Source organism: Rana temporaria, chromosome 3, assembly GCF_905171775.1.
Source record: "Rana temporaria chromosome 3, aRanTem1.1, whole genome shotgun sequence".
In the NCBI taxonomy this organism is placed as follows: Eukaryota; Metazoa; Chordata; class Amphibia; order Anura; family Ranidae; genus Rana; species Rana temporaria.
In genome coordinates, this window is record NC_053491.1 from 440,058,765 (window position 1) to 440,081,711 (window position 22,947).

At 44.5% G+C, this 22,947-nt stretch overlaps 1 protein-coding gene across 1 annotated transcript in view; it reads right to left on the bottom strand.

The window, feature by feature from the left end:
• Positions 1-22,947, bottom strand: part of AP1M2 (adaptor related protein complex 1 subunit mu 2) — a 49,018-nt gene that overhangs the window by 13,030 nt on the left and 13,041 nt on the right. The window contains exons 3-8 of the mRNA XM_040346427.1: positions 20,585-20,652; positions 13,258-13,388; positions 8,595-8,742; positions 6,412-6,538; positions 2,480-2,622; positions 173-244 (exon numbers count right to left, since the gene is read on the bottom strand). Coding sequence (XP_040202361.1) covers positions 173-244; positions 2,480-2,622; positions 6,412-6,538; positions 8,595-8,742; positions 13,258-13,388; positions 20,585-20,652 — 689 coding nt within the window. The remainder of the gene's footprint in view (positions 1-172; positions 245-2,479; positions 2,623-6,411; positions 6,539-8,594; positions 8,743-13,257; positions 13,389-20,584; positions 20,653-22,947) is intronic.

The following is a 22,947-nucleotide window of genomic DNA, read 5'->3' on the forward strand; positions in this document are numbered from 1 at the left end:
GGGGTGTCACCCTGTGATGGGAGGGATAACCTCCATGTCACATAGCTCCTCCTGCGTTTTAGCCTGGGGCAGAATGGACAGACTCAATGTCATATAGCTCCTCTTGTCTGTGGCACCACGTGGTGGAAGGAATATCACCTAGCTGTATAAGAGACACAAAAAATAACCTTACCTTAACCATGATCTCCAATCGACTGTGAGTAAACTTCTCAATCACTGATTCGATCCATATTAACGGCTTCACCTACAAAATTTAAAATAGATTTTATTCAATTGTCAGCCAAGTTTCCCCATTAAATAAATAGTTTATAGATTTCTGTGGGACATATGTAACCAGATACAAATAGTACTGGCCGAGTTGGACACTAGCATCCATCCACAATCATAAAAATGGTAAGAAAACACAATCAAATACATATGATATAAAGTTATATCACATTCAAGACTGTTTGCATCAATTTTCACAGAAGCACTTATCCTTTAGAATGGATTTTGTCCATTTTTTATTGGTGATCCTTTGTTGCAGTATATCAGTTGTCACCATTCAATTGATAAGTTTTCCCGTTAAGCAGAACCGTCACCAATAAGCATTTGCAATAATTTTAATCTCCATTCTTACTGTTATAGTAGTGCAGCCTTACCTGTTCGAAATTAGTAGAATTCCAGTCAAATTCTAAACTATACTTTAATATGCTCCCACCCCAATTCTAAACATATTCTAACTACCCTGTAAATCAGGGGTGCCCAACTTTTTGAAGAGTGAGGGCCACTTAAGCGAATTGGTAACTGGTTGTGGGCCACAATGAGGATGACAGGTCCTTGTCTACAGACAAAGCCCACCCTACTGTGACATCTGCCGACTCAGTGGGGATCAACGGAGCGAAACCCACTGAGCAAGCAGATGTTTAAAAACAAATCCTCGCGGGATCCGCACATGTGAAAAGGGCTTAAGAACTGTGACAATGTGGAATAGACTCCCTCCAGATGTGGTTATCGCCAGCTCTGTAGATTGCTTTAACCACTTCAGACCCGCGCTATTGACAAAAGACGTCAACAGCGCGGCTCTCGCTGAAGAGCCGATGCGTGTACCTGGCGGCCGCGATGTCCGCCGGGTACACGCGATCGGCGGTGACACAGCAGGTGACAGCAGGGACGTGGAGCTCTGTGTTCAAACACAGAGCTCCACGTCCTGTCAGAGGAGAGGAGACCGATCTGTGTCCCTTGTACATAGGGACACAGCATCAGTTACCTCCCCCAGTAAGCCCCCTCCCCCCACACAGTTAGAACACACCCAGGGAATACATTTAACCCCTTCCTTACCCCCTAGTGTTAACCCCTTCCCTGCCAGTCACATTTATACAGTAATTCGTGCATTTTTATAGCACTGATAAATGTGAATGGTCCAAAATTTGTGTCAAAAGTGTCCGATATGTCCTGCCGCAATATCGCAGTCCCAATAAAAAATCGCAGATCTCCGCCATTACTAGTAAAAAAAAAAAATCATAATTCTGTCCCCTGTTTTGTAGGCGCTATAACTTTTGCGCAAACCAGTCGCTTATTGCGATTTTTTTCTACAACGATACGTAGAAAAATACGTATCGGCCGTAACTGAGAAATTTTTTTTTTTTTTTTCTTTTAAATGGGATATTTATTATAGCAACAAGTAAAAAAATATATATTTTTTTTAAATTGTCGCTCTTTTTTTGTTTATAGCGCAAAAAATAAAAACCGCAGAGGTGATCAAATACCACCAAAATAAAGCTCTATTTGTGGGGGAAAAAGGACGTCAATTTTGTTTGGGAGCCACGTCGCACGACCGCGCAAATGTCAGTTAAAGCGACGCAGTGCCGGAAGCTGAAATTTCGCCTGGGCACGAAGGGGGTTTATGTGCCCAGTAAGCAAGTGGTTAAAAAAGACCTGGATTATTTCCTAAATGTATAATTGGGTACTGAGTACTAACATTTATAGGTAAAGTTGATCCAGGGAAAAATCAGATTGCCTCTCAGGGGATCAGGAAGGATTTTTTTCCCCTGCTGTAGCAAATTGAAGCATGCTCTGCTGGGGTTTTTCGTCTTCCTCTGGATCAACTTTGGGTGAAGGATTGTGTATATGGGATTGTATATCTTTTCTTTTGGTAGAACTATATTGACTTGTGTCTTCAACCTAACTATATGTAACTATTGGGTTGTAATGCATCTAGCAAAAGTAAAGTGATTTTTCTCAGTTGATCTTTTAAAGCACGCAAGAAAAAAAAGAAATAAAGCAAAAAAATAAAAAAAAATTGTCATAGACAGATTATTTTTTAGCATAATGGTTAAATAAAAGCATTACAAATTATGGCACCATTAAAAGAAAGTTTCCTTCCAAAGGCAATCAAAACGGAAAAAAATAATCAATGCAGTACCGGTGTGTGATCATCGCTTCAGTGTATATTTTGTAAGCTTATATAGTGATATTACATACTACACTAGATAGATACCTGTGTGTTTAGCCGATAAGACATCAACTCAAAGTCTCCATCTGGTGGAATAAATGAGATTGTACGATCGTTCTCAAAGCGTGACAGACGAACGCACTGATGGAACTTCACATCTTCTAGTTCAACAGTTTTGTTCTTATTGCCTATGACGGGAAGCAGACAAGAACAATCACACCTCTGTATATGGCAAATGCCTGAGAAAGATTAAAACTGGTCTGGTTTTGGCACCATTGGTGGGGGGATTTCCCTCAGGGGTGCTCTAAGTATCACTATGGGTTGGGACCCCTTGACTGCACTTGACTGCAACACCTCTTGATTTTTTTTCTGCACATTGCCTCGTGCCTTTTGGCTGAGACCGGGGCAATTTTTGTTACCAGGCCACGAGGCCAAGCCATTGTGAACAACATTGGCACTTGTTTTTCTTTTTAACTGTCACTGCACTTTATGTGTCATTTACTTTTTTTTTTTTTAAATGTTTTTATTGAATTTTTTGCATCAACATACAAAAGAAAAAGTTTAGTTATTCATTGCATTGTAATATTGCAGAAATACACTTGAGTGGTCAATAAACAAATTCCAATTTACATGTCTCTAGCAGTTATTAAATGTAAAGTTACAAGGAGTAGTCAATATGCATTTCTCTAGTTACAGAGTTACCAGGAGGGTGTACATGGTTTAGTTCCACTGCATCTGTAGGAACATTATATAGCAGGTTATCCATTTGGCGTAAGGGTTAAATGGATAATGAAATCCGAACCTCAAACGTGAGTTTGTATAGAGGTATCGAGTCATTAATCAGTTTTAACCAAAGGGATTTTAGAGGTACTTGTGATCCTTTCCAGGACAATAGTATGGCTTTCTTTGCAAAGAAATGGAGGATATGAAGAAGTCTCTTTGCATGAGTTGAAATGTGAAGATCCCCAAAAATGCAGAGGGAGTTTTTGGGGTGGAGAATGTTTGGGAGGCCTATTGCCGATGATATGAAAGACCCCATCTCGTGTCATTTACTTTTACTCACGAATTGTAGGATGTGGGTCTTCGGGCCTACCCTTGATGTCTGTTTACCTGCACTGTCATCATTGTTGGGGCCCCAGAGCATTACTTTGCCCAGGGGCCCATGATGCTATTAAGACGGCCCTACTCAGTGGTTGGCTTTCACTGGGCCATTTGACTAGGGAGATCTGTGTATGCCTTGCCCAGGAGTCTTACACCTTGGGGGGGCAGGGAGGGGTCCTTCCTCTTCATAAGGAACCAAAGACACACCCTAGTGCACTTTCTGTGTACGTGTGTGTTCACATGCACTTTTTTGGTTCACCTTGGTGTTTTGTTTTTTCACTCCACCCTGTGGGCTCAGAGGGAAAATATTTTTTTTGTTTTTCAAAAATGTCATTTAAAAATGACAAAAAAAATTCGAACATGCATTTTTTAACGTCGTTTTAAACTATGTCGTTTTTCGGGTTGTAAAAAATGATCGTGTGTGGGCTAAAACGACGTAAAAAACCTGCGCATGCTCAGAACCAAGTTATGAGACAGGAGCGCTCGTTCTGGTAAAACTACCGTTCATAATGGAGTAAGCACATTCATCACACTGTAACAGACAAAATCGTCTTTTACTAACACAGAATCAGCTAAAGCAGCCCAAAGGCGAATGGAACTTCCCCTTTATAGTGCCGTCGTACGTGTTGTACGTCACCGCGCTTTGCTAGATAATTTTTTTTAAAACGATGGTGTGTAGGCAACATCGTTTTAATGATGAAGTTGGGAAAACTTTGTTTTTTCGACATGCTGAAAAATGATCGTGTGTACATGGCATTAGCCTCCCTTCCCTCAGCATCTTCCTCATCCTACACAATTTGAACAAGTCTGCAAAGATCGGACGCCTCTTTGGCATGCCATATCCCCGATGTATGGTCCGCCTAAATCTCTTGCGGCAGATTTCAAACTGCCATATATTGCCAAATGGGAATGGGACTTGGGCATCTCTCTCTTCCCAACAAACAGATTGAGAGAATACATCCATTCACCTATAAAAACCATCAGTGTGCTCCAAATATTAGGATTTGAACTCTTCGACAAGATGGCATTGCACACCCAACAGGATACACAAAATGTTCCCACAGTGTGCAGAGACTTGCTGGAGTTGTGGAGAAGAACTGGGAAACATATTCCATATTTTCTAGTCTTGTAGTGTACTTAAAGCTTTCTGGGCAGAAGTTTGTCACATTATACAGAAACCCATAGATCAAGAGATTCCGGGGGACAATACCTTATTTCTGTTACACCATCATGAGATCCTGAGTAAAACCTATAGATGCTCCACTATCCCAATCCTAGTGAGTGCAGCAAGAAGCTATATTCCTATTTTCTGGAAAGAGTGCCAAGCGCTCCCCGTCTGGCTAGTGAAAATTTAGCAAATAAATGAAAAGGAGGCCCTAATTGAGACATAGAAGGGCACATGGGAGACATTCATTAGGAAATAGTTTTATTGGCATGACTTGGTGTATTCCCCTGCCTATAAAGCTCTTTTGAATAAGACCTGATCTTGGCAGTCCAGTCTGGTGTCATTATGGTGACGGGACACCTGGGGTAGGACCGGAGGACAGTTTTTCCCCTTCCCCTCAATTGTTGTACCTAGGACGCCTCTTTTGAGCTTCCCACTCCCTCCCATTTTGTTTTTCTTCTTTTTTTTTGGAGCTTTTTTTATTGGTGCCTGGTGTATAGGTTAGATTCTGAGTGATATTTTTTTTTTTCTTGTACACCTTCTGTACTCTGCTTTTTCCATAAATAAAAGACATTTTAAAACAACTAAGAAAGGAAATCTAATCTGTACCCACTCCACTAATACAATTGGTTTTCTTCCATCCATGTCGTTGTTGGAAAGATTCCTTTTTTTCTTTCCCAGGGACACATTAAGTGAATGGAAATTCCCTTGGTAGAATTTTTTTTCCAGATTGAGTTCTACTCTAAAGCTAACTTGTGCTTTGCCTTGAATTTGAGAGCAATACCATAGAAAAGGGTCAGAAGTTTCGCTCTAGCAATCCGGGCAGTGGTATATTAGTTAGGGTGACCAGACATCCCCAGTTTCAGGGGACAGTCTCCTGATTGAGGACACTGTCCCCGGACCAAGTCTGTCTCTGGTTTTGTCCCCAGATTGGATTTAATAGGGGACAGGGGCAATTTCAAAGACAATCAGTGCAGAATTAAAATTAAAAAAATAGAATTACACCCCCCCCCCCGCTCCATCGTGCCTACTAGCATAGGGGGGGGTTGTATTTTTCCCATTATCTGTGCCCCTTTTTGATGATCATGTGCTGGTCGGAGCGGAGGGAATATTTCTTCAGTTTCGGGCGCATGCCCATTCAGCTTCGCTCGCATTTTCTTCTGCCTTGGCTCAAATCCTGGCCAGCCACCTGCCTATCTCCTTGCCTTCCCTGGCGGATTGATCTTCCTCCGCTCCCCATCCAGTAGTAGCCGGGGCCCGGAGAGTAAGACTTGAATGGCTGTGAGGCGGGCGGCGACGGGCAGAGTCGCTGATTGTTGCCATTACTAGTAAAGAAAAAATATGTCCCCGGATTTCATTTAAAAAATCTGGTCACCTTAATATTGGTGCCAGTAACAGGATCTCTAGTATGTTATGGACCCAAGGCAGAAGTCCTGCCATTGGTTTATGAGACAAAAAAAGAGCACGATAAGGAAACCCACATATCCACTCCATGCAGACAGTGACTCTGGCTGCAACTCAGGACCCAAGGCTGCAAGGCCACTTAGCGATGGTCAAGGTGATCACCTTGCATACCCATGTCGGAAGTGAATAACGGTCCACAGTTCCTCCCCTCTAACAAGAAAAATTTGTAGTAAGCATTATTCACACTGATGGAAATGGGTTAATAAAAAAATTTAAATCTCGCCCACCTCCAGTGACTGGTACTTACGTCCTGTTAATTCAAATAGGACCCGATCATTCAGCCCAAGCCTCAACTCAGGCATTCCAGAGAGGAAGACTTTCAGCTTGACAGTGCCTACTATCTCGCTCAGAAGTACACTGCCATTAATGTTCACCTGAAATACACAATAATCTTTGTAAATATACATTGACATACATAGAAGAGGTTCCAATGGCGCTTTTTGGTGGGAGTGTCTGGAGGGGTTGGGGGGGGGGCTCTGGCCTTGCAGAGTAGTAGCAAAGTGCCAGGTAATGAATCCCTCCCTGTGTTCCAGAACCAAGTACTGAAAAGAGCCTGAAATGTCAGGTGGACTAATCTCCGTATGACAGAGGAAGTATATTTCCCGCCCAACTGGGAAAAAGAGTACAGCGCGGTAACATTAGTTCAAGCAATTAAATGACTAACCACCAATGCTCTGGGGGTTGTTATTAAAGCCTGCCATTGGCCATTGGCCACCAATTCCTAGGGAATTTACTACTATTGCCTGCCACTGACCACCAATGCTGGGAGGGGGGGTATACCATCACTGTGTTCCATTGATCACCAATGCTGGGGGTTTACCATTACCTTGTGCCACTGACCAGCAATGCTGGGGTGGGGAGAGGTTAACATTACTGACTGCCATTGACCACCAATTCTGGGGTGTTTACCATTCATAAAAGTCAATTCAATGTAAGACTCATTAGCAAAGTTAGTTCAGCTTTATTTCAGCTGGGATTATGTAGCAACACAACAAGCACCAGTAAGGATGAAAGAAGCATTAGAATTAGGGATGCACCGATATATCGGTGCCGATACATATCGGCCGAAAACAGCTGTTTTGGCGACACTGCTTTAAAATTGCCGATATGGGCATCGGGTGCCCGTAAACAAAATGGTCGCTGGGGTGTCACGGCTCCGTCCTCTGCACGAGCCAACGATTGTCACTGCCTCCTGAGTCCTCCTGACTCGATCGGCTATTCAAAAATGGCGCCGGGTGGCGCCATTACGTATCTGCTTATGCGCCGCCCGGCCGAGTGGATACGCCTGGCCGGCTTCAGGCTTGGGAAAGCTTGTATCCGCTCGGCCGGGCGGCGTATAAGCAGATACATAATGGCGCCACCCGGTGCCATTTTTGAATAGCCGATCGAGTCAGGAGGACTCAGGAGGGACACTTTGGCAGTGACACTCGTTGGCTCATGCAGTGCACTCGTCATAGGCAGAGGACGGAGCAGTGACAGTCCAGTCCAGCAGAGCACAGCACAGAGCCCAGCCATGTCCAGCACAGAGCCCAGCCATGTCCAGCACAGAGCCCAGCCATGTCCAGCACAGAGCCCAGCCATGTCCAGCACAGAGCCCAGCTTTAAGGTAATAAAAGAGCTGGTGGTGGCAGTAGGTGATGGTGGCAGGAGGTGGTGGGGGCATGAGGTGATGGTGGAAGAAGGTAATGGTGGCACCGTGGCAGGAGGTGGGTGAGGTAATGCGGGCAGGAGGTGATGGTGGCAAGAGCCGATTGTGGCAGGAGGTGGGGGTGGTGGGTGCAGGAGGTGGTGGCGAGAGCAGGAGGTGATGGCGGCAAGAACTGGCAGGAGGTGATGGTGGCAGGGGGTGGTGGGGGCAGGAGGTGATGGTGGCAGGAGGTGGGGTGGTGTTTTAACATACAATTATACAAAAATAAAAACATTTCGGTTTCGGCCTGACATTTTTTTTTATTTCGGTTTCGTTTCGGTTCTGAAATTTCCATTTCGGTGCACCTCTAATTAGAATACTGTAAAACGTCTTTATAGTAGGGAGTGCGACTATGGGGGAGATTTTATAAAACCGGAGCACTGAGAATCTACTGCAGCCCTGCATGGTAATCAATCCGCTTTTAACTTCAGCTTGATCAATTAAACTTTGACAATAAAACATGGAAGTTGATTGGTTTCTATACAGAGCTGCACTAGATTTTGCACTTTCCAGTTTTAGCAAATCAACCCCTATATTTGCAAGCTCAAATAGGGAAGTCCTGTTATCAGAACAGGTAACTAAAGACTAACCTGCTGCATGCAAAGAAATACAATTCAAACCAAAGCAGGTCAAATGCATCATTCTACATCGTTATTGTAATTAGAAATGTGTTCCAGTGCAGTTCAAATTGACATGCAGCAAATCAATGTGGAAAAGAGCGAGTTTATATCACAGGCACTTACAAGCAGGTTAACAGACTCTATGACATCTATGAAGACCTCATTTTTCTTGTACTTAAGGCCCTCAGACCTCCAAGATACAGCATTTGTGACAGTGGTGGGCACACGAGACTTGGCCGTCTCCAGCTTGTTCCCTTGTTGTGTGATGTACCTGTATCAGGCAGAAAGGAGATAATGAACTGCTGGCAATCTGAAACACTTGTAGGATTTTTACAGATAAACACTAGAACGCTACACTAGAACTCTCAGGTCTAAAGGCCATTACAAAGCCAAATTATGGGTGGATGTGTCCTATAGAATATGTACCAACAGGGCCGTCTTAATAGCATCATGGGCCCCTGGGCAAAGTAATGTTTTGGGGCCCCTACAATGGAGATGCAGGTAAACAAACTTTAAGTAGGTAGGAGGCAGACAAGCGGAGCTTCCCCTTTTCCCCAGATTATCCCCCCAGCCAGGGATGGACTGGCCATTGGGACTACAGGGAGTTTCCCGGTGGGCCGATGGCTCAGTGGGCCGGCTTCAGTGACAGCGGCCTGGGAGTTTCTCACTTCTGCCTAATCTTGTCCCATAAGGGGGGGGCACCAAACTGATTCTTTGCCCCGGGTGAAATAATGTCTAGCTTCCCCACTGGTACTGCCTATAAGAATACCAGTACCAGCCGTTCTACTCTAATAAAGTAGAACAGCTAGTGAAGGGGGAGAGGGGGCTTGGGTGGCCGGGGGGGGGGTGCGGGAGTTGCCACCATGGGAGAGAGTACCAGTACCAGCCGTTCTACTCTAATAAAGAGTGGCTAGTGGCTAGTGAAGGGGGAGAGGGTGCTTGGGTGGCCGGGGGGGGGGGGGGCGCGGGAGTTGCCACCATGGGAGAGAGTACCAGTACCAGCCGTTCTACTCTAATAAAGAGTGGCTAGTGGCTAGTGAAGGGGGAGAGGGTGCTTGGGTGGCCGGGGGGGTTCGGGAGTTGCCGCCATGGGAGAGAGTACCAGCCGTTCTACTCTAATAAAAAGAGTGGCTAGTGAAGGGGGAGAGGGTGCTTGGGTGGCCGGGGGGGGCGCGGGAGTTGCCGCCATGGGAGAGAGTACCAGTACCAGCCGTTCTACTCTAATAAAGAGTGGCTAGTGGCTAGTGAAGGGGGAGAGGCGGCTTGGGTGGCCGGGGGGGGGGGGGGGGGAGTTGTCCGGCCGCTGTGGGAGAGACCTGTCATAGTGGGCCAGTCTGGATGAAGTCCAGGGCCAAATTTTTGTCCCAGTCCAGCCCTGCCCCCAGCACTCTGACCCCTCTACACCCCAAGTATCTCCCCAGCACTCTGACCCCTCTACACCCCAAGTATCTCCCCAGCACTCTGATCCCTCTACACCCCTGATTTCTGCCCAGCACTCTGATCCCTCTACACCCCAGATATCTCCCCAGCACTCTGATCCCTCTACACCCCAGATATCCCCCCAGCACTGTAACCATATACTATAAGCTAAGAATTGCTACCTCCTATACACCCCAGATCCCCCTTAGCATTGTAATTCCCCATACACCCTTGATATCCCCCATCACCATTATTCCATCCATGTAGTACCCCCTGTTCCAGTTGAGATAGAGTGCATGTAAACTTTTGCCCTGTGCCCACCTCCACCAATCAAGCAGGCAGAGGAGGGAGCATCCCTCTGGGCATTCCAAGCTTTTCGGTGCAAACAGTGCTGGACAGATGGGCTCAACATGACATCATCCACAATGCTACTTCCGCGGGTGGGCTCTCAGTGCTGCCGACTCAGCAGCTCCCACTCCAGCTCCTACCCTGCAGCCTTCGTGTCCCGAGCATTCAAGCTGCATGGGGCGGGGTCAGAGCATCACTGGCGTTCCCGCCCTGCCCCTCCTTGCTGGCTGTGAAATAGGTATCGTTTTGCACCTCACGGCGCACCGCTGCCAGCCTGCCTCCCCTGTGTATCACTCTCGGTGCCATCATGGGGCCCCCAATTTTGGGGAGGCGTGGGCTCAAGGACCAGCTGTTTTGGGGAAAGTGCAGGGGCCCCCATGCAGCTGGGGCCCCTGGGCAGTGCCCAGGTGTGCCCTCTCATTAAGACCAGTAAGACAACCCTGGACTTTCTACTGGTTATTTGTTTTGTAGCTGCACACTCACAGACCCACAGATGGTGGCAGACATATACTGTACGTGGTGTGTAAGGTGTGCAGCATCTAACTCACACAGACAGGTGCAAAAGAGAACTTGTATTGAAATAATGCAAAAACAGTTTACAACAACCCAGAAGGACGCTTGCCCAGACGGGTGCACTCACAATTTCCAATGATGTAAAGACAGCATCAGTTAAGAAAGCAGAATACAGCCTGGCCATCCAGTGCCTAAATGGGACGATGTTCTAAGGAGTTGCGACCCTTTCCTTACCACTAGTACTGTCCCTAACAGATGGGGTATCTATCCCTACTCTATAAAACTTGCAGAAAGCCCTCCAAATAGGCTCTTCTAGCCCAATATGGCTTCCTGGAGTCACATGGGTTGGCAGCATCTAACCGAGTGTTCCCCAGTGACTCAGGAAGTCATAGAAGAACTGTGTTCCTCCTGACTTGACTTCCTCTCCAGTTGCCATGCCGCTGTGGAGTGCCACCTGCAGTGGAGAAAGTAGACTGCAGCTGCCTACATACAAACAGACTTTTGCTTTGTCAGTCTCCTTTTACAAATTGTATTGGCTCAGTAATTCATTGGGGAGAAGGGTGGGGGTATACGATACCCAAAAATAGCAGGAAAAAAAAATTCCCTCCATCCAGGATTACCCTGAATTATCTTTAACCTCTGCTACAGGCTGATGCAGATTTTGTAGGCCAGATGGCCAGCTACTCTTATATATCTTCATCACCTTTCACACGCTAGTAGCGTACCTTTAAACCAAGGCCAACAATTTATAGCTCTGTACCCTTAAAGTGGTTGTAAACCCTTACATACCTTTTACCTACAGGTAAGCCTATAATAGGGCTTAACCAGAGGCGTAGCTAGTGAAAATAGCGCCTATGGCAAGCACTGAAACTGCGCCCCTGTCAAAACATTTGAAACCCATCTTTCAGATAACCTTAACAAAAAAATAGCTAACAAAACTAGTGATATTTATCATCCCTTGTGATACCTTGGGTAGTGACATATCCTCTTTATGGAGAAATCTGGGGTTTATTAGACCCCTGATCCCTCCTCTGCCCTCCAAGGCCAGGTAAATGCAGAACCAATACTGGAAGTGATAAAATCTTCATCACTTAAGGCCCCAGTTTTCACAGAGGAGAGTGAGAAACTGATATTCCTCTTTCTTCTTTGTGTGCTGTCAGATGGAATGGGAGAACAGAGGAGGGCTGTGGCTGAACACAGCAGGGATAGCGCTGCCATTGTCCATTAGCAAAGGTGCTGTGAAATAGGTATCGGAAGGAGGGAAGAAGAGACCCTCAGACCCTGGTAAGTGCCTTGCTGCCCAGCCACTTAACTGCACCCCCTTCATATGGCGCCAATGGCACTTGCCATGGCTGCCATACCCTAGATACGCCACTGGGCTTAACCTGTAGGTACTGGAAATATCCCCTAAACCGGCACGGTTTAGGAGATATTTAACATATACACGTGACGTGTACCAACATCATCGGTTAATGCGCACTGAAGAAAGAGCACGATCGCGTCGTCTCTACAGGGCCCATGCCGTGAATGTCGGCTCCCGCGCACATGTGTGGAAGTGACGTAATGCGACTCCAGCCAGTCACAGAGCCAGAGAATAGGGGAGAAGATGGACGTGGCCACCGGCAGGGACATCGCGGGCTTCGTTTGCAGGTAAGTGGCACATAATGGGCTAGTATTTGATGCATACTAGTCCATTATGCTTTTAAGTTGCAGGGAACAAAAGAGGAAGTAAAACCCATCATGTGACAAAGCAGAAATCTTCCTTAGCTGCCCAGTAAGCCCGAGAAGCACCAACTAGAACTCTCAGCATCCATATCCTCCCCAGGCAGGAAGTTTGGGCGGCAAAGGCTTCTGGACTTGCATCCTCCCCTGGCACCATGGAAGGAAAGGGACCCTTCACACACGCACACCCTTCTAGAAGGGCTCCCCAATATACCCTTCATTGACTGGCCAGAGTAAAGTAAATATTTTTTTATTTTATTTTTTTAACACTTCAGACTCCAACCTCATAGAGTATGCGTATATACGCTCATGTTCTGTTTGCCAGCCCTTAGCGTCTCTAGTTTTGGTTTTGCATCATTAGTGTGTCTCTTTTTAATTTATTTGCTTTCCTTTGCTTTTCTTATTCTTATAAATATATATATTATATAATATATATATATATATATATATATATATATATATATATATATATATATATATATATATATATATATATATATATATATATATATATATATATATATATATATATATTTTAATAAAGATGTGTTCATCTTTGATTATTAATTTTTTTTTTTTTATATTCTATATATTATAAAACTTATAATTTTATCCCCTTATCCTTCCCTCCCCCTTCCCTTTTCCCAAAACATTTTAACCCAAAACATTGTATGATCTCACTCCATCTACTGTGCAACGCTACCCAGAGTCAGGTAGAAGCAAGCAATGACCTTGGGCCTAGGATAAACCTTATAACCTTAGATAGTAATGCTTTGCAACTTACTCCTGCAGAATCTTGCTGTCGGTGGTCTGTGGGAAGCCAAAGTCCATAAGCTCATCTAGCAGTTCATACACAATGACAAAGTTGTCCCGGATACTCTCCTCTTCCAGCTCCTTGAAGTACTCTGTGAATACCTAAATGTTGCACCAAGTCATAAGCATGAGAAGAGGTACACAAAATACAAGCCCTAGTTCCTTAGGATGACAGTGGGTCTCTCCCGTTCACCCATACAGCCTACTTGACAGGTGCCCCCCCCCCCCCCCCCCCCCGAAAATATCAAAACAACATTTCCCCTAAAAATATACTAAAATCCTTATTAGTGGACGCAAACATAACGCATTATAAAGGTTAGTGCAGCGCATAAAATTCAAATGATGCAAAAGTGAAAAAAAAACAGCAAAAAACCTGGGCCAAAAAGTCAATGAAATCAAAATTCAACGTGAATAAAGTCCAAGAAAATGTGTGACGAACAAATTCCAGAATCCGCTGAAACTTCACCAGTGACGTAGATTCAAACAACAATAAGTGATCCCTCCAACACAATAGGATTGGCCACTCTCACCTTAAAGCACGGACTCCTGTGTTACCAGGTAGTCATGCAAGCAGTATTGCAGATACACCCGCTGGCAAGTTGTCTTATCAGGTCCCTCAATAATTCGCAGCAGGATAGTAAACCATGTATGGAAAAAAGATAGATCCAAGTGCTCTCCGTTTCAAAATTACAAAAAATGTATTGGATAAGCATAAAACTAATCACAAAGATCCGAACGATCAGTAGCATAAAACAAATGACAGGTTTGTTTCACGAAAGGACGGCAGCGGGCGACGTCTCTGTGCTCCTCCCCCGTATGCGTTACGTTTCCACAAACTTCCTCAGCGGGGTGGAGCTAAAAACGCAGTCTGTCTACCTATAAATGAATGATCGTCGTCACGGAAACTAACAACAAAACGAACGTGTCCACCTAAGCCCAAGCGTCAGATGCAAATAAGCGGAAAACACATAGTTTCAATGTTGTCGGTAAAATACCGGACAAAATCGATCGTTTAATGGTTAAAAGATTTTATAATCGATCACTGCATGAAAATACAAAGTGATCGCGGCCACAATATTACTAAGATTATTGTAATGATACAAACAATCAGAATATCGCCATCATGTGGTCAAAAGTTATATGAACACCTATTCTTCTAAAATAAATAAATTTAAAAGTTGAATAGCAGTCGCTCGATACCGTCTTTGAGAAACATTGAAAAATACAATCTAAAAATAATATAAAACACATAAAATTACTAATTAAAAATATATAAACATTACAAAAATATATTAAAATATATATATATTTTATAGAACAAGATTAATATAACCCATTAATATACAAGAAAACTATAACTAAAAGCATAATTTATCAGAAATGAAACGATTCAGATCAAAAGCAACATTAAGTCCTTCAGGGGTGAGAACCTTGGCCTCCACAATCCAATAGGTTTCTCTTTGACTAATATGTCGGATATAATTTCACCCCCTCCAATGTCGATCGACCCTTTATATACCCCAGAATTTACGACATCTGGGGTCTCTGTTATGACATTGCCTGAAATGTCTGGAAACACTATGGGTACGAAGACCTCTCTTAATATTATTAACATGTTCACCGACCCAAACTGTCAGAGCCCGTGAGGTGCGGCCTATATACTGGAGCCCGCAATCGCACTCCAGCATATAGACCACACCCACTGTGTTACATGTAATAAGGTTTATAATAGTGTAGGACCTTTTGGTGGAAAAGGAAGTGAACTATTTGCGTTTCTTATTATGCGTACATTGTTTGCACGCTTGACAACGCCCACATCCATAGAAGCCTGAAAGAAAAGAAAAAATCCTGTTCTCCTTGAAAACTGGTGGGTCAATAACACCTGGGGCTATGGCGTCTCTAAGAGTGGGTGCCTTTTTATAAATAAAAAAAGGACGTGGGGGAAGGACCGGTCCCAAGACCTTATCTTTTCTTAAGACCTCCCAATGTTTGCCCACTATTTTTTCAAATTGTCTGTGCTGGATGTTATAGTCGAGAACAATCTTGAACTCATATTTCCCTTCCTTTTTCCGACTTCCATTGGAGTCAGAAATGAGATCTGTCCTATTCAAAGAACCCACTTTGGCTATTTCATTATGGATGGTATATTTATCATAGCCCTTCTGTTGGAATCTGTTAGCCAAAATCTTGGACTGTGCAAAATAATCATCGTCAGAGGTGCAGTTTCGTCTAAGACATATAAACTGTCCCCTGGGTATATTGCACAGCCAATTTTTATGGTGGCAACTATCCAACGGATAGAGGGCGTTCCTTGTGTCACAGATAGTCTGCTAATTACTGCTGATGTCAGCTCTTTGTATACTATCATTGGTCACATGGACGCGATCTCATCGGTGAAATGGGCATTAACACAATCAGACGTGTCTACGACACAAAGGACATTTTTGTTACAATGTTTAGAAATTTGTTTGACCAAGAATTATTTTTGGTATGATAGGAATTTCTATCTACAAATTATGGGCGTCACTATGGGGGCAAAGTTTGGCCCCAGCGTTGCAAATTTATGTCCTTATGGGAAGAAGAAAGCGTTTTTAAAGACCCTCCACAACAGTTAAAATGCTATAAACGCTATATCGACGATTTGGTTATGATATAGGAAGGAGACATGCCCAGTCTCGAGTTATTTATGTCTAAACTAAATAACAACTCTAACATGGAACATAGACTCACAAAAGATTGTGTTCCTTGATTTGGAGATCTATAAAGAAGGAGACTATTTTAAAGACCCGCAATTATTTTAAACCTTCCAATAGAAACGGGTATATCCCCCGTTGGATAGTTGCCACCATAAAAATTAGCCATGCAATATACCCAGGGGACAGTTTATACGTCTTAGACGAAACTGCACCTCTGACAATGATTATTTTGCACAGTCCAAGATTTTGGCTAACAGATTCCAACAGAAGGGCTATGATACCATCCATAATGAAATAGCCAAAGTGGGTTCTATGAATAGGACAGATCTCATTTCAGACTCCAATGGAAGTCGGAAAAAGGAAGGGAAATAGGAGTTCAAGATTGTTCTCGACTAGAACATCCAGCACAGACAATTTGAAAAAATAGTGGGCAAACATTGGGAGGTCTTAAGAAAAGATAAGGTCTTGGGACCGGTCCTTCCACCACGTCCTCTTTATTTATAGAAAGGCACCCACTCTTAGAGACGCCATAGCCCCAGGTGTTATTGACCCACCAGTTTTCAAGGAGAACAGGATTTTTATTTTCTTTCAGGCTTCTATGCCTGTGGGCGTGGTCAAGCGTGCAAACAATGTATGCATAATAATAAGAAACGCAAAGCGTTCACTTCATTTTCCACCAAAAAGTCCTACACTATTAAAAACCGTTTTACATGTAGCACAGTGGGTGTGGTCTATATGCTGGAGTGCGATTGCGGGCTCCAGTATATAGGCCGCACCTTATGGGCTCTGACAGTTCGGGTCGTGAACATGTTAATATTAAGATAGGTCTTCGTACCCATATTGTTTCCAGACATTTCAGGCAATGTCATAACAGAAGACCCCAGATGTCGGAAATTCTAGGGGAATGAAAGGGTCGATCGACATTGGAAAGGGGGGGGGGGGGATTATATCCGACATATTAGTCAAAGAGAATCCTATTGGATTGTGGAGGCCAAGGTTCTCACCCCTGAAGGACTTAATGTTGATCTGAATCGTTTCATTTCTGATAAATTATGCTTTTAGTTATAGTTTTCTTGTATATCAAGGGGTTATATTAATCTTGTACTATAATTATATATATATATATATATATATATATTTTATATATGTAATGTTTATATTTTTTTAAATAGTAATTTTAGGTGTTTTATATTATTTTTAGATTGTATTTTTCAATGTTTCTCAAGGACGGTATCGAGCGACTGCTATTCAACTTCATATAAATGTATTGATTTTAGAAGAATAGGTGTTCATATAATTTTTGACCACATGATATTCTGATTGTTTGTATCATTACAATAATCATAGTAATATTGTGGTTGCGATCACTTTGTATTTTCATGCAGTGATCAATTATAAAATCTTTTAACCATCAAACGATCGATTTGTCCGGAATTTTACCGACAACATTGAAACGATGTGTTTTCGGCTTATTTGCATCCGACGCTTGGGCTTAGGCGGACACGTTTGTTTTGTTGTTGGTTTTCGTGACGACGATCGTTCATTTATAGGTAGACAGACAACGTTTTAGCTCCACCCAGTTAAGGTAGTTCGTGGAAACGTAACGCGTACGGGGGAGGAGCACAGAGACGTCGCCCGCTGCCGTCCTTTCGTGAAACAAACCTGTCGTTTCTTTGTTTTATGCTACTGATCGTTCGGATCTTTGTGAGTAGTTTTATGCTTATCCAATACATTTTTAGTCATTTTGAAACGGAGAGCACTTAGATCTATCTTTTTTCTTTACATGGTTTAATATCCTGCTGCGGATTATTGAGGGACCTGATAAGACAACTTGCCATCGGTGTATCTGCAATACTGCTTGCATGACTACCTGGTAACACAGGAGTCCATGCCTTAAGGTGAGAGTGGCCAATCCTATAATGGTGGAGAGATCACTTATTGTTTTTTGAATCTACGTCACTGGTGAAGTTTCAGCGGATTCTGGAATTTGTTCGTCACACATTTTCTTGGACTTTATTCACATTGAATTTTGATTTTATTGACTTTTTGGCCCAGGTTTTTTTACTTTTTTTTATTGCATCATTTGAATTTTATGTGCTGCACTAACCTTTATAATATGTACTTTTTTAGATCTTGTGATTTTCTTTAAAGTGGAGGTTCACCCGAAAGGTACATTTTTAACCTTAGATTGATGCTCATTTTGTCAAGGGGAATCGGGTAGTTTTTTTAAAATCTAAGCAGTACTTACCGTTATAGAGAGCGATCTTCTCCGCCGCTTCCAGTCGCATACATCGCGTCACGATTTTCCGAAAGTAGCCGAACGTCGGTGCGCAGGCGCCATATAGAGCCGCACCGACGTTCAGCTTCTTTCGGCTACTCGTGACGCGATGTATGCGACCGTCAGAAGCCTGTCGGAAGACTGTCAATCAAATAGCAACGCCCATTTCGGAAGACCATACCCGGAAGCGGCGGAGAAGATCGCTCTCTAAAACGGTAAGTACTGCTGAGATTTTAAAAAAAACTACCCGATTCCTCTTGACAAAATGAGCATTAATCTAAGGTTAAAAAAAAAATTCCGGGTGAACTCCCGCTTTAAGTGTTCAGTTTGCATTTATTTGGGGAGGGGATTTATTGATTTATTTGACACATATTTTTGCACTGATTGCACCTTTCGTTATTTGTACAAACATAACACAAAATTCCTGCTAAATAAAAAAAACTGTATTGAGTTACAGGAATGATGCCCTGTGCGTCTCTCCCTGCAGCAGCCATAAGCCAGAGGGAGGGAGAGGCGGAGAAACTGTCTTTCAGCTGCTTCAGAGAGCCACACAGAGCATTGTTCCTGCAATTGCCCCGGCCGCACCAATCATCCTTCCTGCCCTGCTCACATCAGATTCCCCCCTGCTGCCTGGGCCCCTCTGTGCGCCTGGACCGTGTAAAGGAGGACCAGCGGTACCCCCTTATCAGAGGCCCTGCACCCACACCCATCCTAATTAGGGTTGTTTAAAGGAAAAACCTGCTATGCTGCACTTACTAAACACTTCCTCTAATTACCAGGCTACAGTAGACATTCTGGGCAACCTAGACAGTTCCAGTGTCAAATAATTTAATAAGCGAGGTCCATGAGTAATACATGCCACTGTAGGAAATGTCCAAAAACTGAGTGATAAAAGTATACTTCTAGCCCAAAATATTTCCTTTAGAGTAGAGAGGCTTTTAAACCTCCTCCATGTTTTTATGTACAAATTTGGGTATCATAGTTTTCCTGTAGGTGCATGCAGTTTTGCAGCCTGACATATTTGGTATTTAGTTTCTTACCACAGTCTCATTTGTTATATTTTACAATTTTGGGGTTCTCATTACATTTCAAAATGTTCCCTACAAGATCCCAAATAAAAGTTGGTTTAAATGTAGCCATGCAGTGGGCCTTGCCCCCACATTGCATTAGTTAGATGCTTAGTTTGTCTAGGCCAAGGGTTTCAAACTGGCGGCCCTCCAGCTGCTGCGAAACTACCAAGTCCCATGAGGCATTACAAGGCTGTCAGTTACAAGCATGACTCCCACAGGGAGAGGCAGGATGGGACTTGTAGTTTCACAACAGCTGGAGGGTCGCCAGTTAGAGACCCCTGGTCTAGGGGGTGATGAACCAGCAGTACTACTTACCTTATTCCTAGAGCTACAGCATGCTTCCTCCCAGGTGCAAGACCAGCCTCTCGGAGGCCAACTTTGCCAGTCGCAAGATTGTCTGGGTACATTGTAGGACCCACCATAACCTGGGCAACAGGGCTGGACTGGGACAAAAATTTGGCCCTGGACTTCATCCAGTCTGGCCCACTTTGACAGGACAACTCACACCCCCCCCAGGCCACCCAAGCCCCCTCTCCCCCTTCACTAGCCGTTCTAATTTATTAGAGTAGAACGGCTGGTACTCTTATAGGCAGTACCAGTGGGGAAGCTAGATATTATTTCACCTGGGGCAAAGAATCAGTTCGGTGCCCCCCCTTATTAGGCAGAAGTGAGAAGCTCCCAGGCCATAGCTGTTGAGTCAGCTGTCTGTCCCCTCCCCCATGCTCCTCTGTCATCCCCCCTTCTCCTCTGGTCCTCCCCCTGCTTCTCTGTCCCCCCCAGGTGAGCGCTGCGGGGAGGGAGAGGAGGTGAGCACTGCGGGAAGGGAGAGACAGAGGAGCAAAGGAAGGCGGCGGTCCGCTGTCACTGAAGCCGGCCCACCGGGAAACTCCCTGTAGTCCCAATGGCCAGTCCATCCCTGCTGGGCACATTGGATAGCAGAGAGAACACTGGCTGCTGGGAGCCAGAAATAAGGTAAGTATATTTACTAATCCACAACACTCCGAGACAGGAAGTGGGGGGGGGGGGGATCACTGCATGGTTACATTTTACAATCACACCATACTGAAGTTCTACAAATAATTATCAGATGTCCAAGTTGGCCACCTTCATCATTGGCGTTACTCACACTTTGTTGCTACTTTCCAAGTTTTTTCGCATGCGGAAAGCCCCTTTACCTTGTTACAGCCAATCCATTCAAATGTACTGGTGTCATATTTATATATCCAACCTTATCATAAAAGTAAGATCACTTACCTCTACCATTTTATAAAGGAAGGAGTACACAAGGGAGGCATTTGCATTCTTATTTGTTAAAGCAACCACTGAGAAAGTAAAGAGTTAAGGAGCAAAAGTGTATATGTTGGACCAGTCTAAATATTCCTGTTAGATTAAGATTATACATCACAACTAGCCCCTTATGAAGATGTTTCAATAAATCGAAATGCGTTGGAAGTTGCATCTCATCAGTATTCTGCCAACAATACATTGATGCCTTATATGCCCAATTTGTGAGGGTATTCCATATGTATGCACAGAAACCAGAGTTTTGGAATACTCACCTTTTATACTGATTTGTACAATAAAAATGTGTGTTTTATATTCATTTTTCTTTTATTGGCTGCAACAAAGTCCCAAGGGAGATGGATTCTTCTTTTAAGATTTACTTACATTACAATTTATTATAAATAGGAGAAACCTTCTTTTCTTTATGGGGTTCAAATAAAAATATCCAATTTCTTTCATTTAGGTTTAATAGAACAGTCCGAGTCAGCTACAAAAAGAAAGTCCCCAGAGGGTGGAAGACGTCCAGCACTGATAAGTTCTAGATGTAGTTTGTGACAAAGGGTACCGTATTTATCGCGGTATAACGTGCTCCCGCGTATACCGCGCACCCCTAAAGTGGCCCCCAATCCTGTGGAAAAAAAAGTTTTTTTGTACTTACAGTTTTGGTGTCTTGCGCGGCGGCCTCGTCGGGTCCGGCGTCCTTCTGGGGCTTCGGGTGTCCTCTTCGGCGGGTCCGGCGTCCACCTTCGGCGGGTCGGGTGTCCTCTTCGGCGGGTCGGGTGTCCTCTTCGGCGGGTCGGGTGTCCTCTTCGGCGGGTCGGGTGTCCTCTTCGGCGGGTCGGGTGTCCTCTTCGGCGGCGTCCTCCCCGCTCGTTTCCCGCGCCGAGTTTTGAATACTGCGCCGACATATACAGAGCGCAGTACACTCGTGTATTGTCGGCAATGCTCGGCTACCCGCACTGACGTCCTTTATGTCCAGGACATGAGCGCGGATAGAGCCGAGACTGCCCGACTATACCCGAGTGTACTGCGCTCGGTATATGTCGGCGCAGTATTCAAAACTCGGCGCGGGTATCGGCATATACCACGCACCCACGATTTTGCCCTGATTTTCAGGGGAAAAAAGTGCGCGGTATACGCCGATAAATACGGTATATCTGTGATATTTGTCTGATCATTGAAAAAGAAAGGGGCGGAGAGCTGAAGTTACACTCGGTAGAGTTCAGTGAGGAGAGCTCTGAATGCCGATTGGAGGGAAGGGACACACTCCTCCTCCACACAGCACACAGGAATAGAGCTGAGCCTGGCAATCAGCTGGAGGTAAAATTGTTAGAAGTGATTCATGCTAATAGCAGAGGAAAGAAGCAGCAGACAGAGATGACACTTAGTGCTCTGAAATGACACAAGTACACACTATAGAGGGATATGCTTTGTTCATATTTCATATCTGAGGTTTACAACCACTTTAACTACTTGCCGACCAGCCGCAGCAGTTATACGGCGGCAGGTTGGCTCAGCTGCGCAAATCGGCGTAGGTGCACGTCAGGCTTGTACACAGCGATCCGTTGACGTGCGCATGCTCTCCTATTGGCCAGCGGGGGAGCCGATCAGCGGATCCGGCAGACTCTATGTCTGCCGGCCACCTGCGATCTTTCCCTGCGGTGATAGAACGGGGATCTGCCTGTGTAAACAAGGCAAATCTCCGTTCTGAAAGGGGAGATCACACAGATCCTGTCTTTTTGCTATGCAGGAAGACGGATCTGTGTGTTATTCCAGTTAGAACACACAGTGAGGGAATCACAGTTAACTTGTTGATCGCCCTTAATGTTAACCTCTTCCCTGCCGGTGTCATTAATACAATAATAGTGCATATTTTTAGCACCGATTACAGTAGTAATGTCACTGGTCATTAAGGGCCCTTTCACACGGGCAGACCGCTCAGGTCCGCCTGCCAGTTTTTTAGGCGGACCTGAACGGGCGCTCTGTGCACCTCTATGGAGCCACAGATGTCAGCTGTGACATGCCCGCTGACATCCGACCCGCAAAAGTGTGACGGAGGAAAACCCTACTTTTCCATCCATCTGGCGGATCAGATCGGACTCTACAGTCCGTCGTCATCCGATCCCCCATAGGGGAGAGCGGCACTCTGACAGTTCGGACCTGTCATCTGCCTGCTCAGCGGGGATCGATGGAGCGATCCCTGCTGAGCATAGCAGAGTCTGTATACGGACACGTGTGTGTGAAAGGGCCCTTATTATCTGCTCTGTAATGTCTAGGGTTATTGTCTTTATACGTTGGCCACTGACCTGAAGAAGGTGCACAGCCAAAGGAAG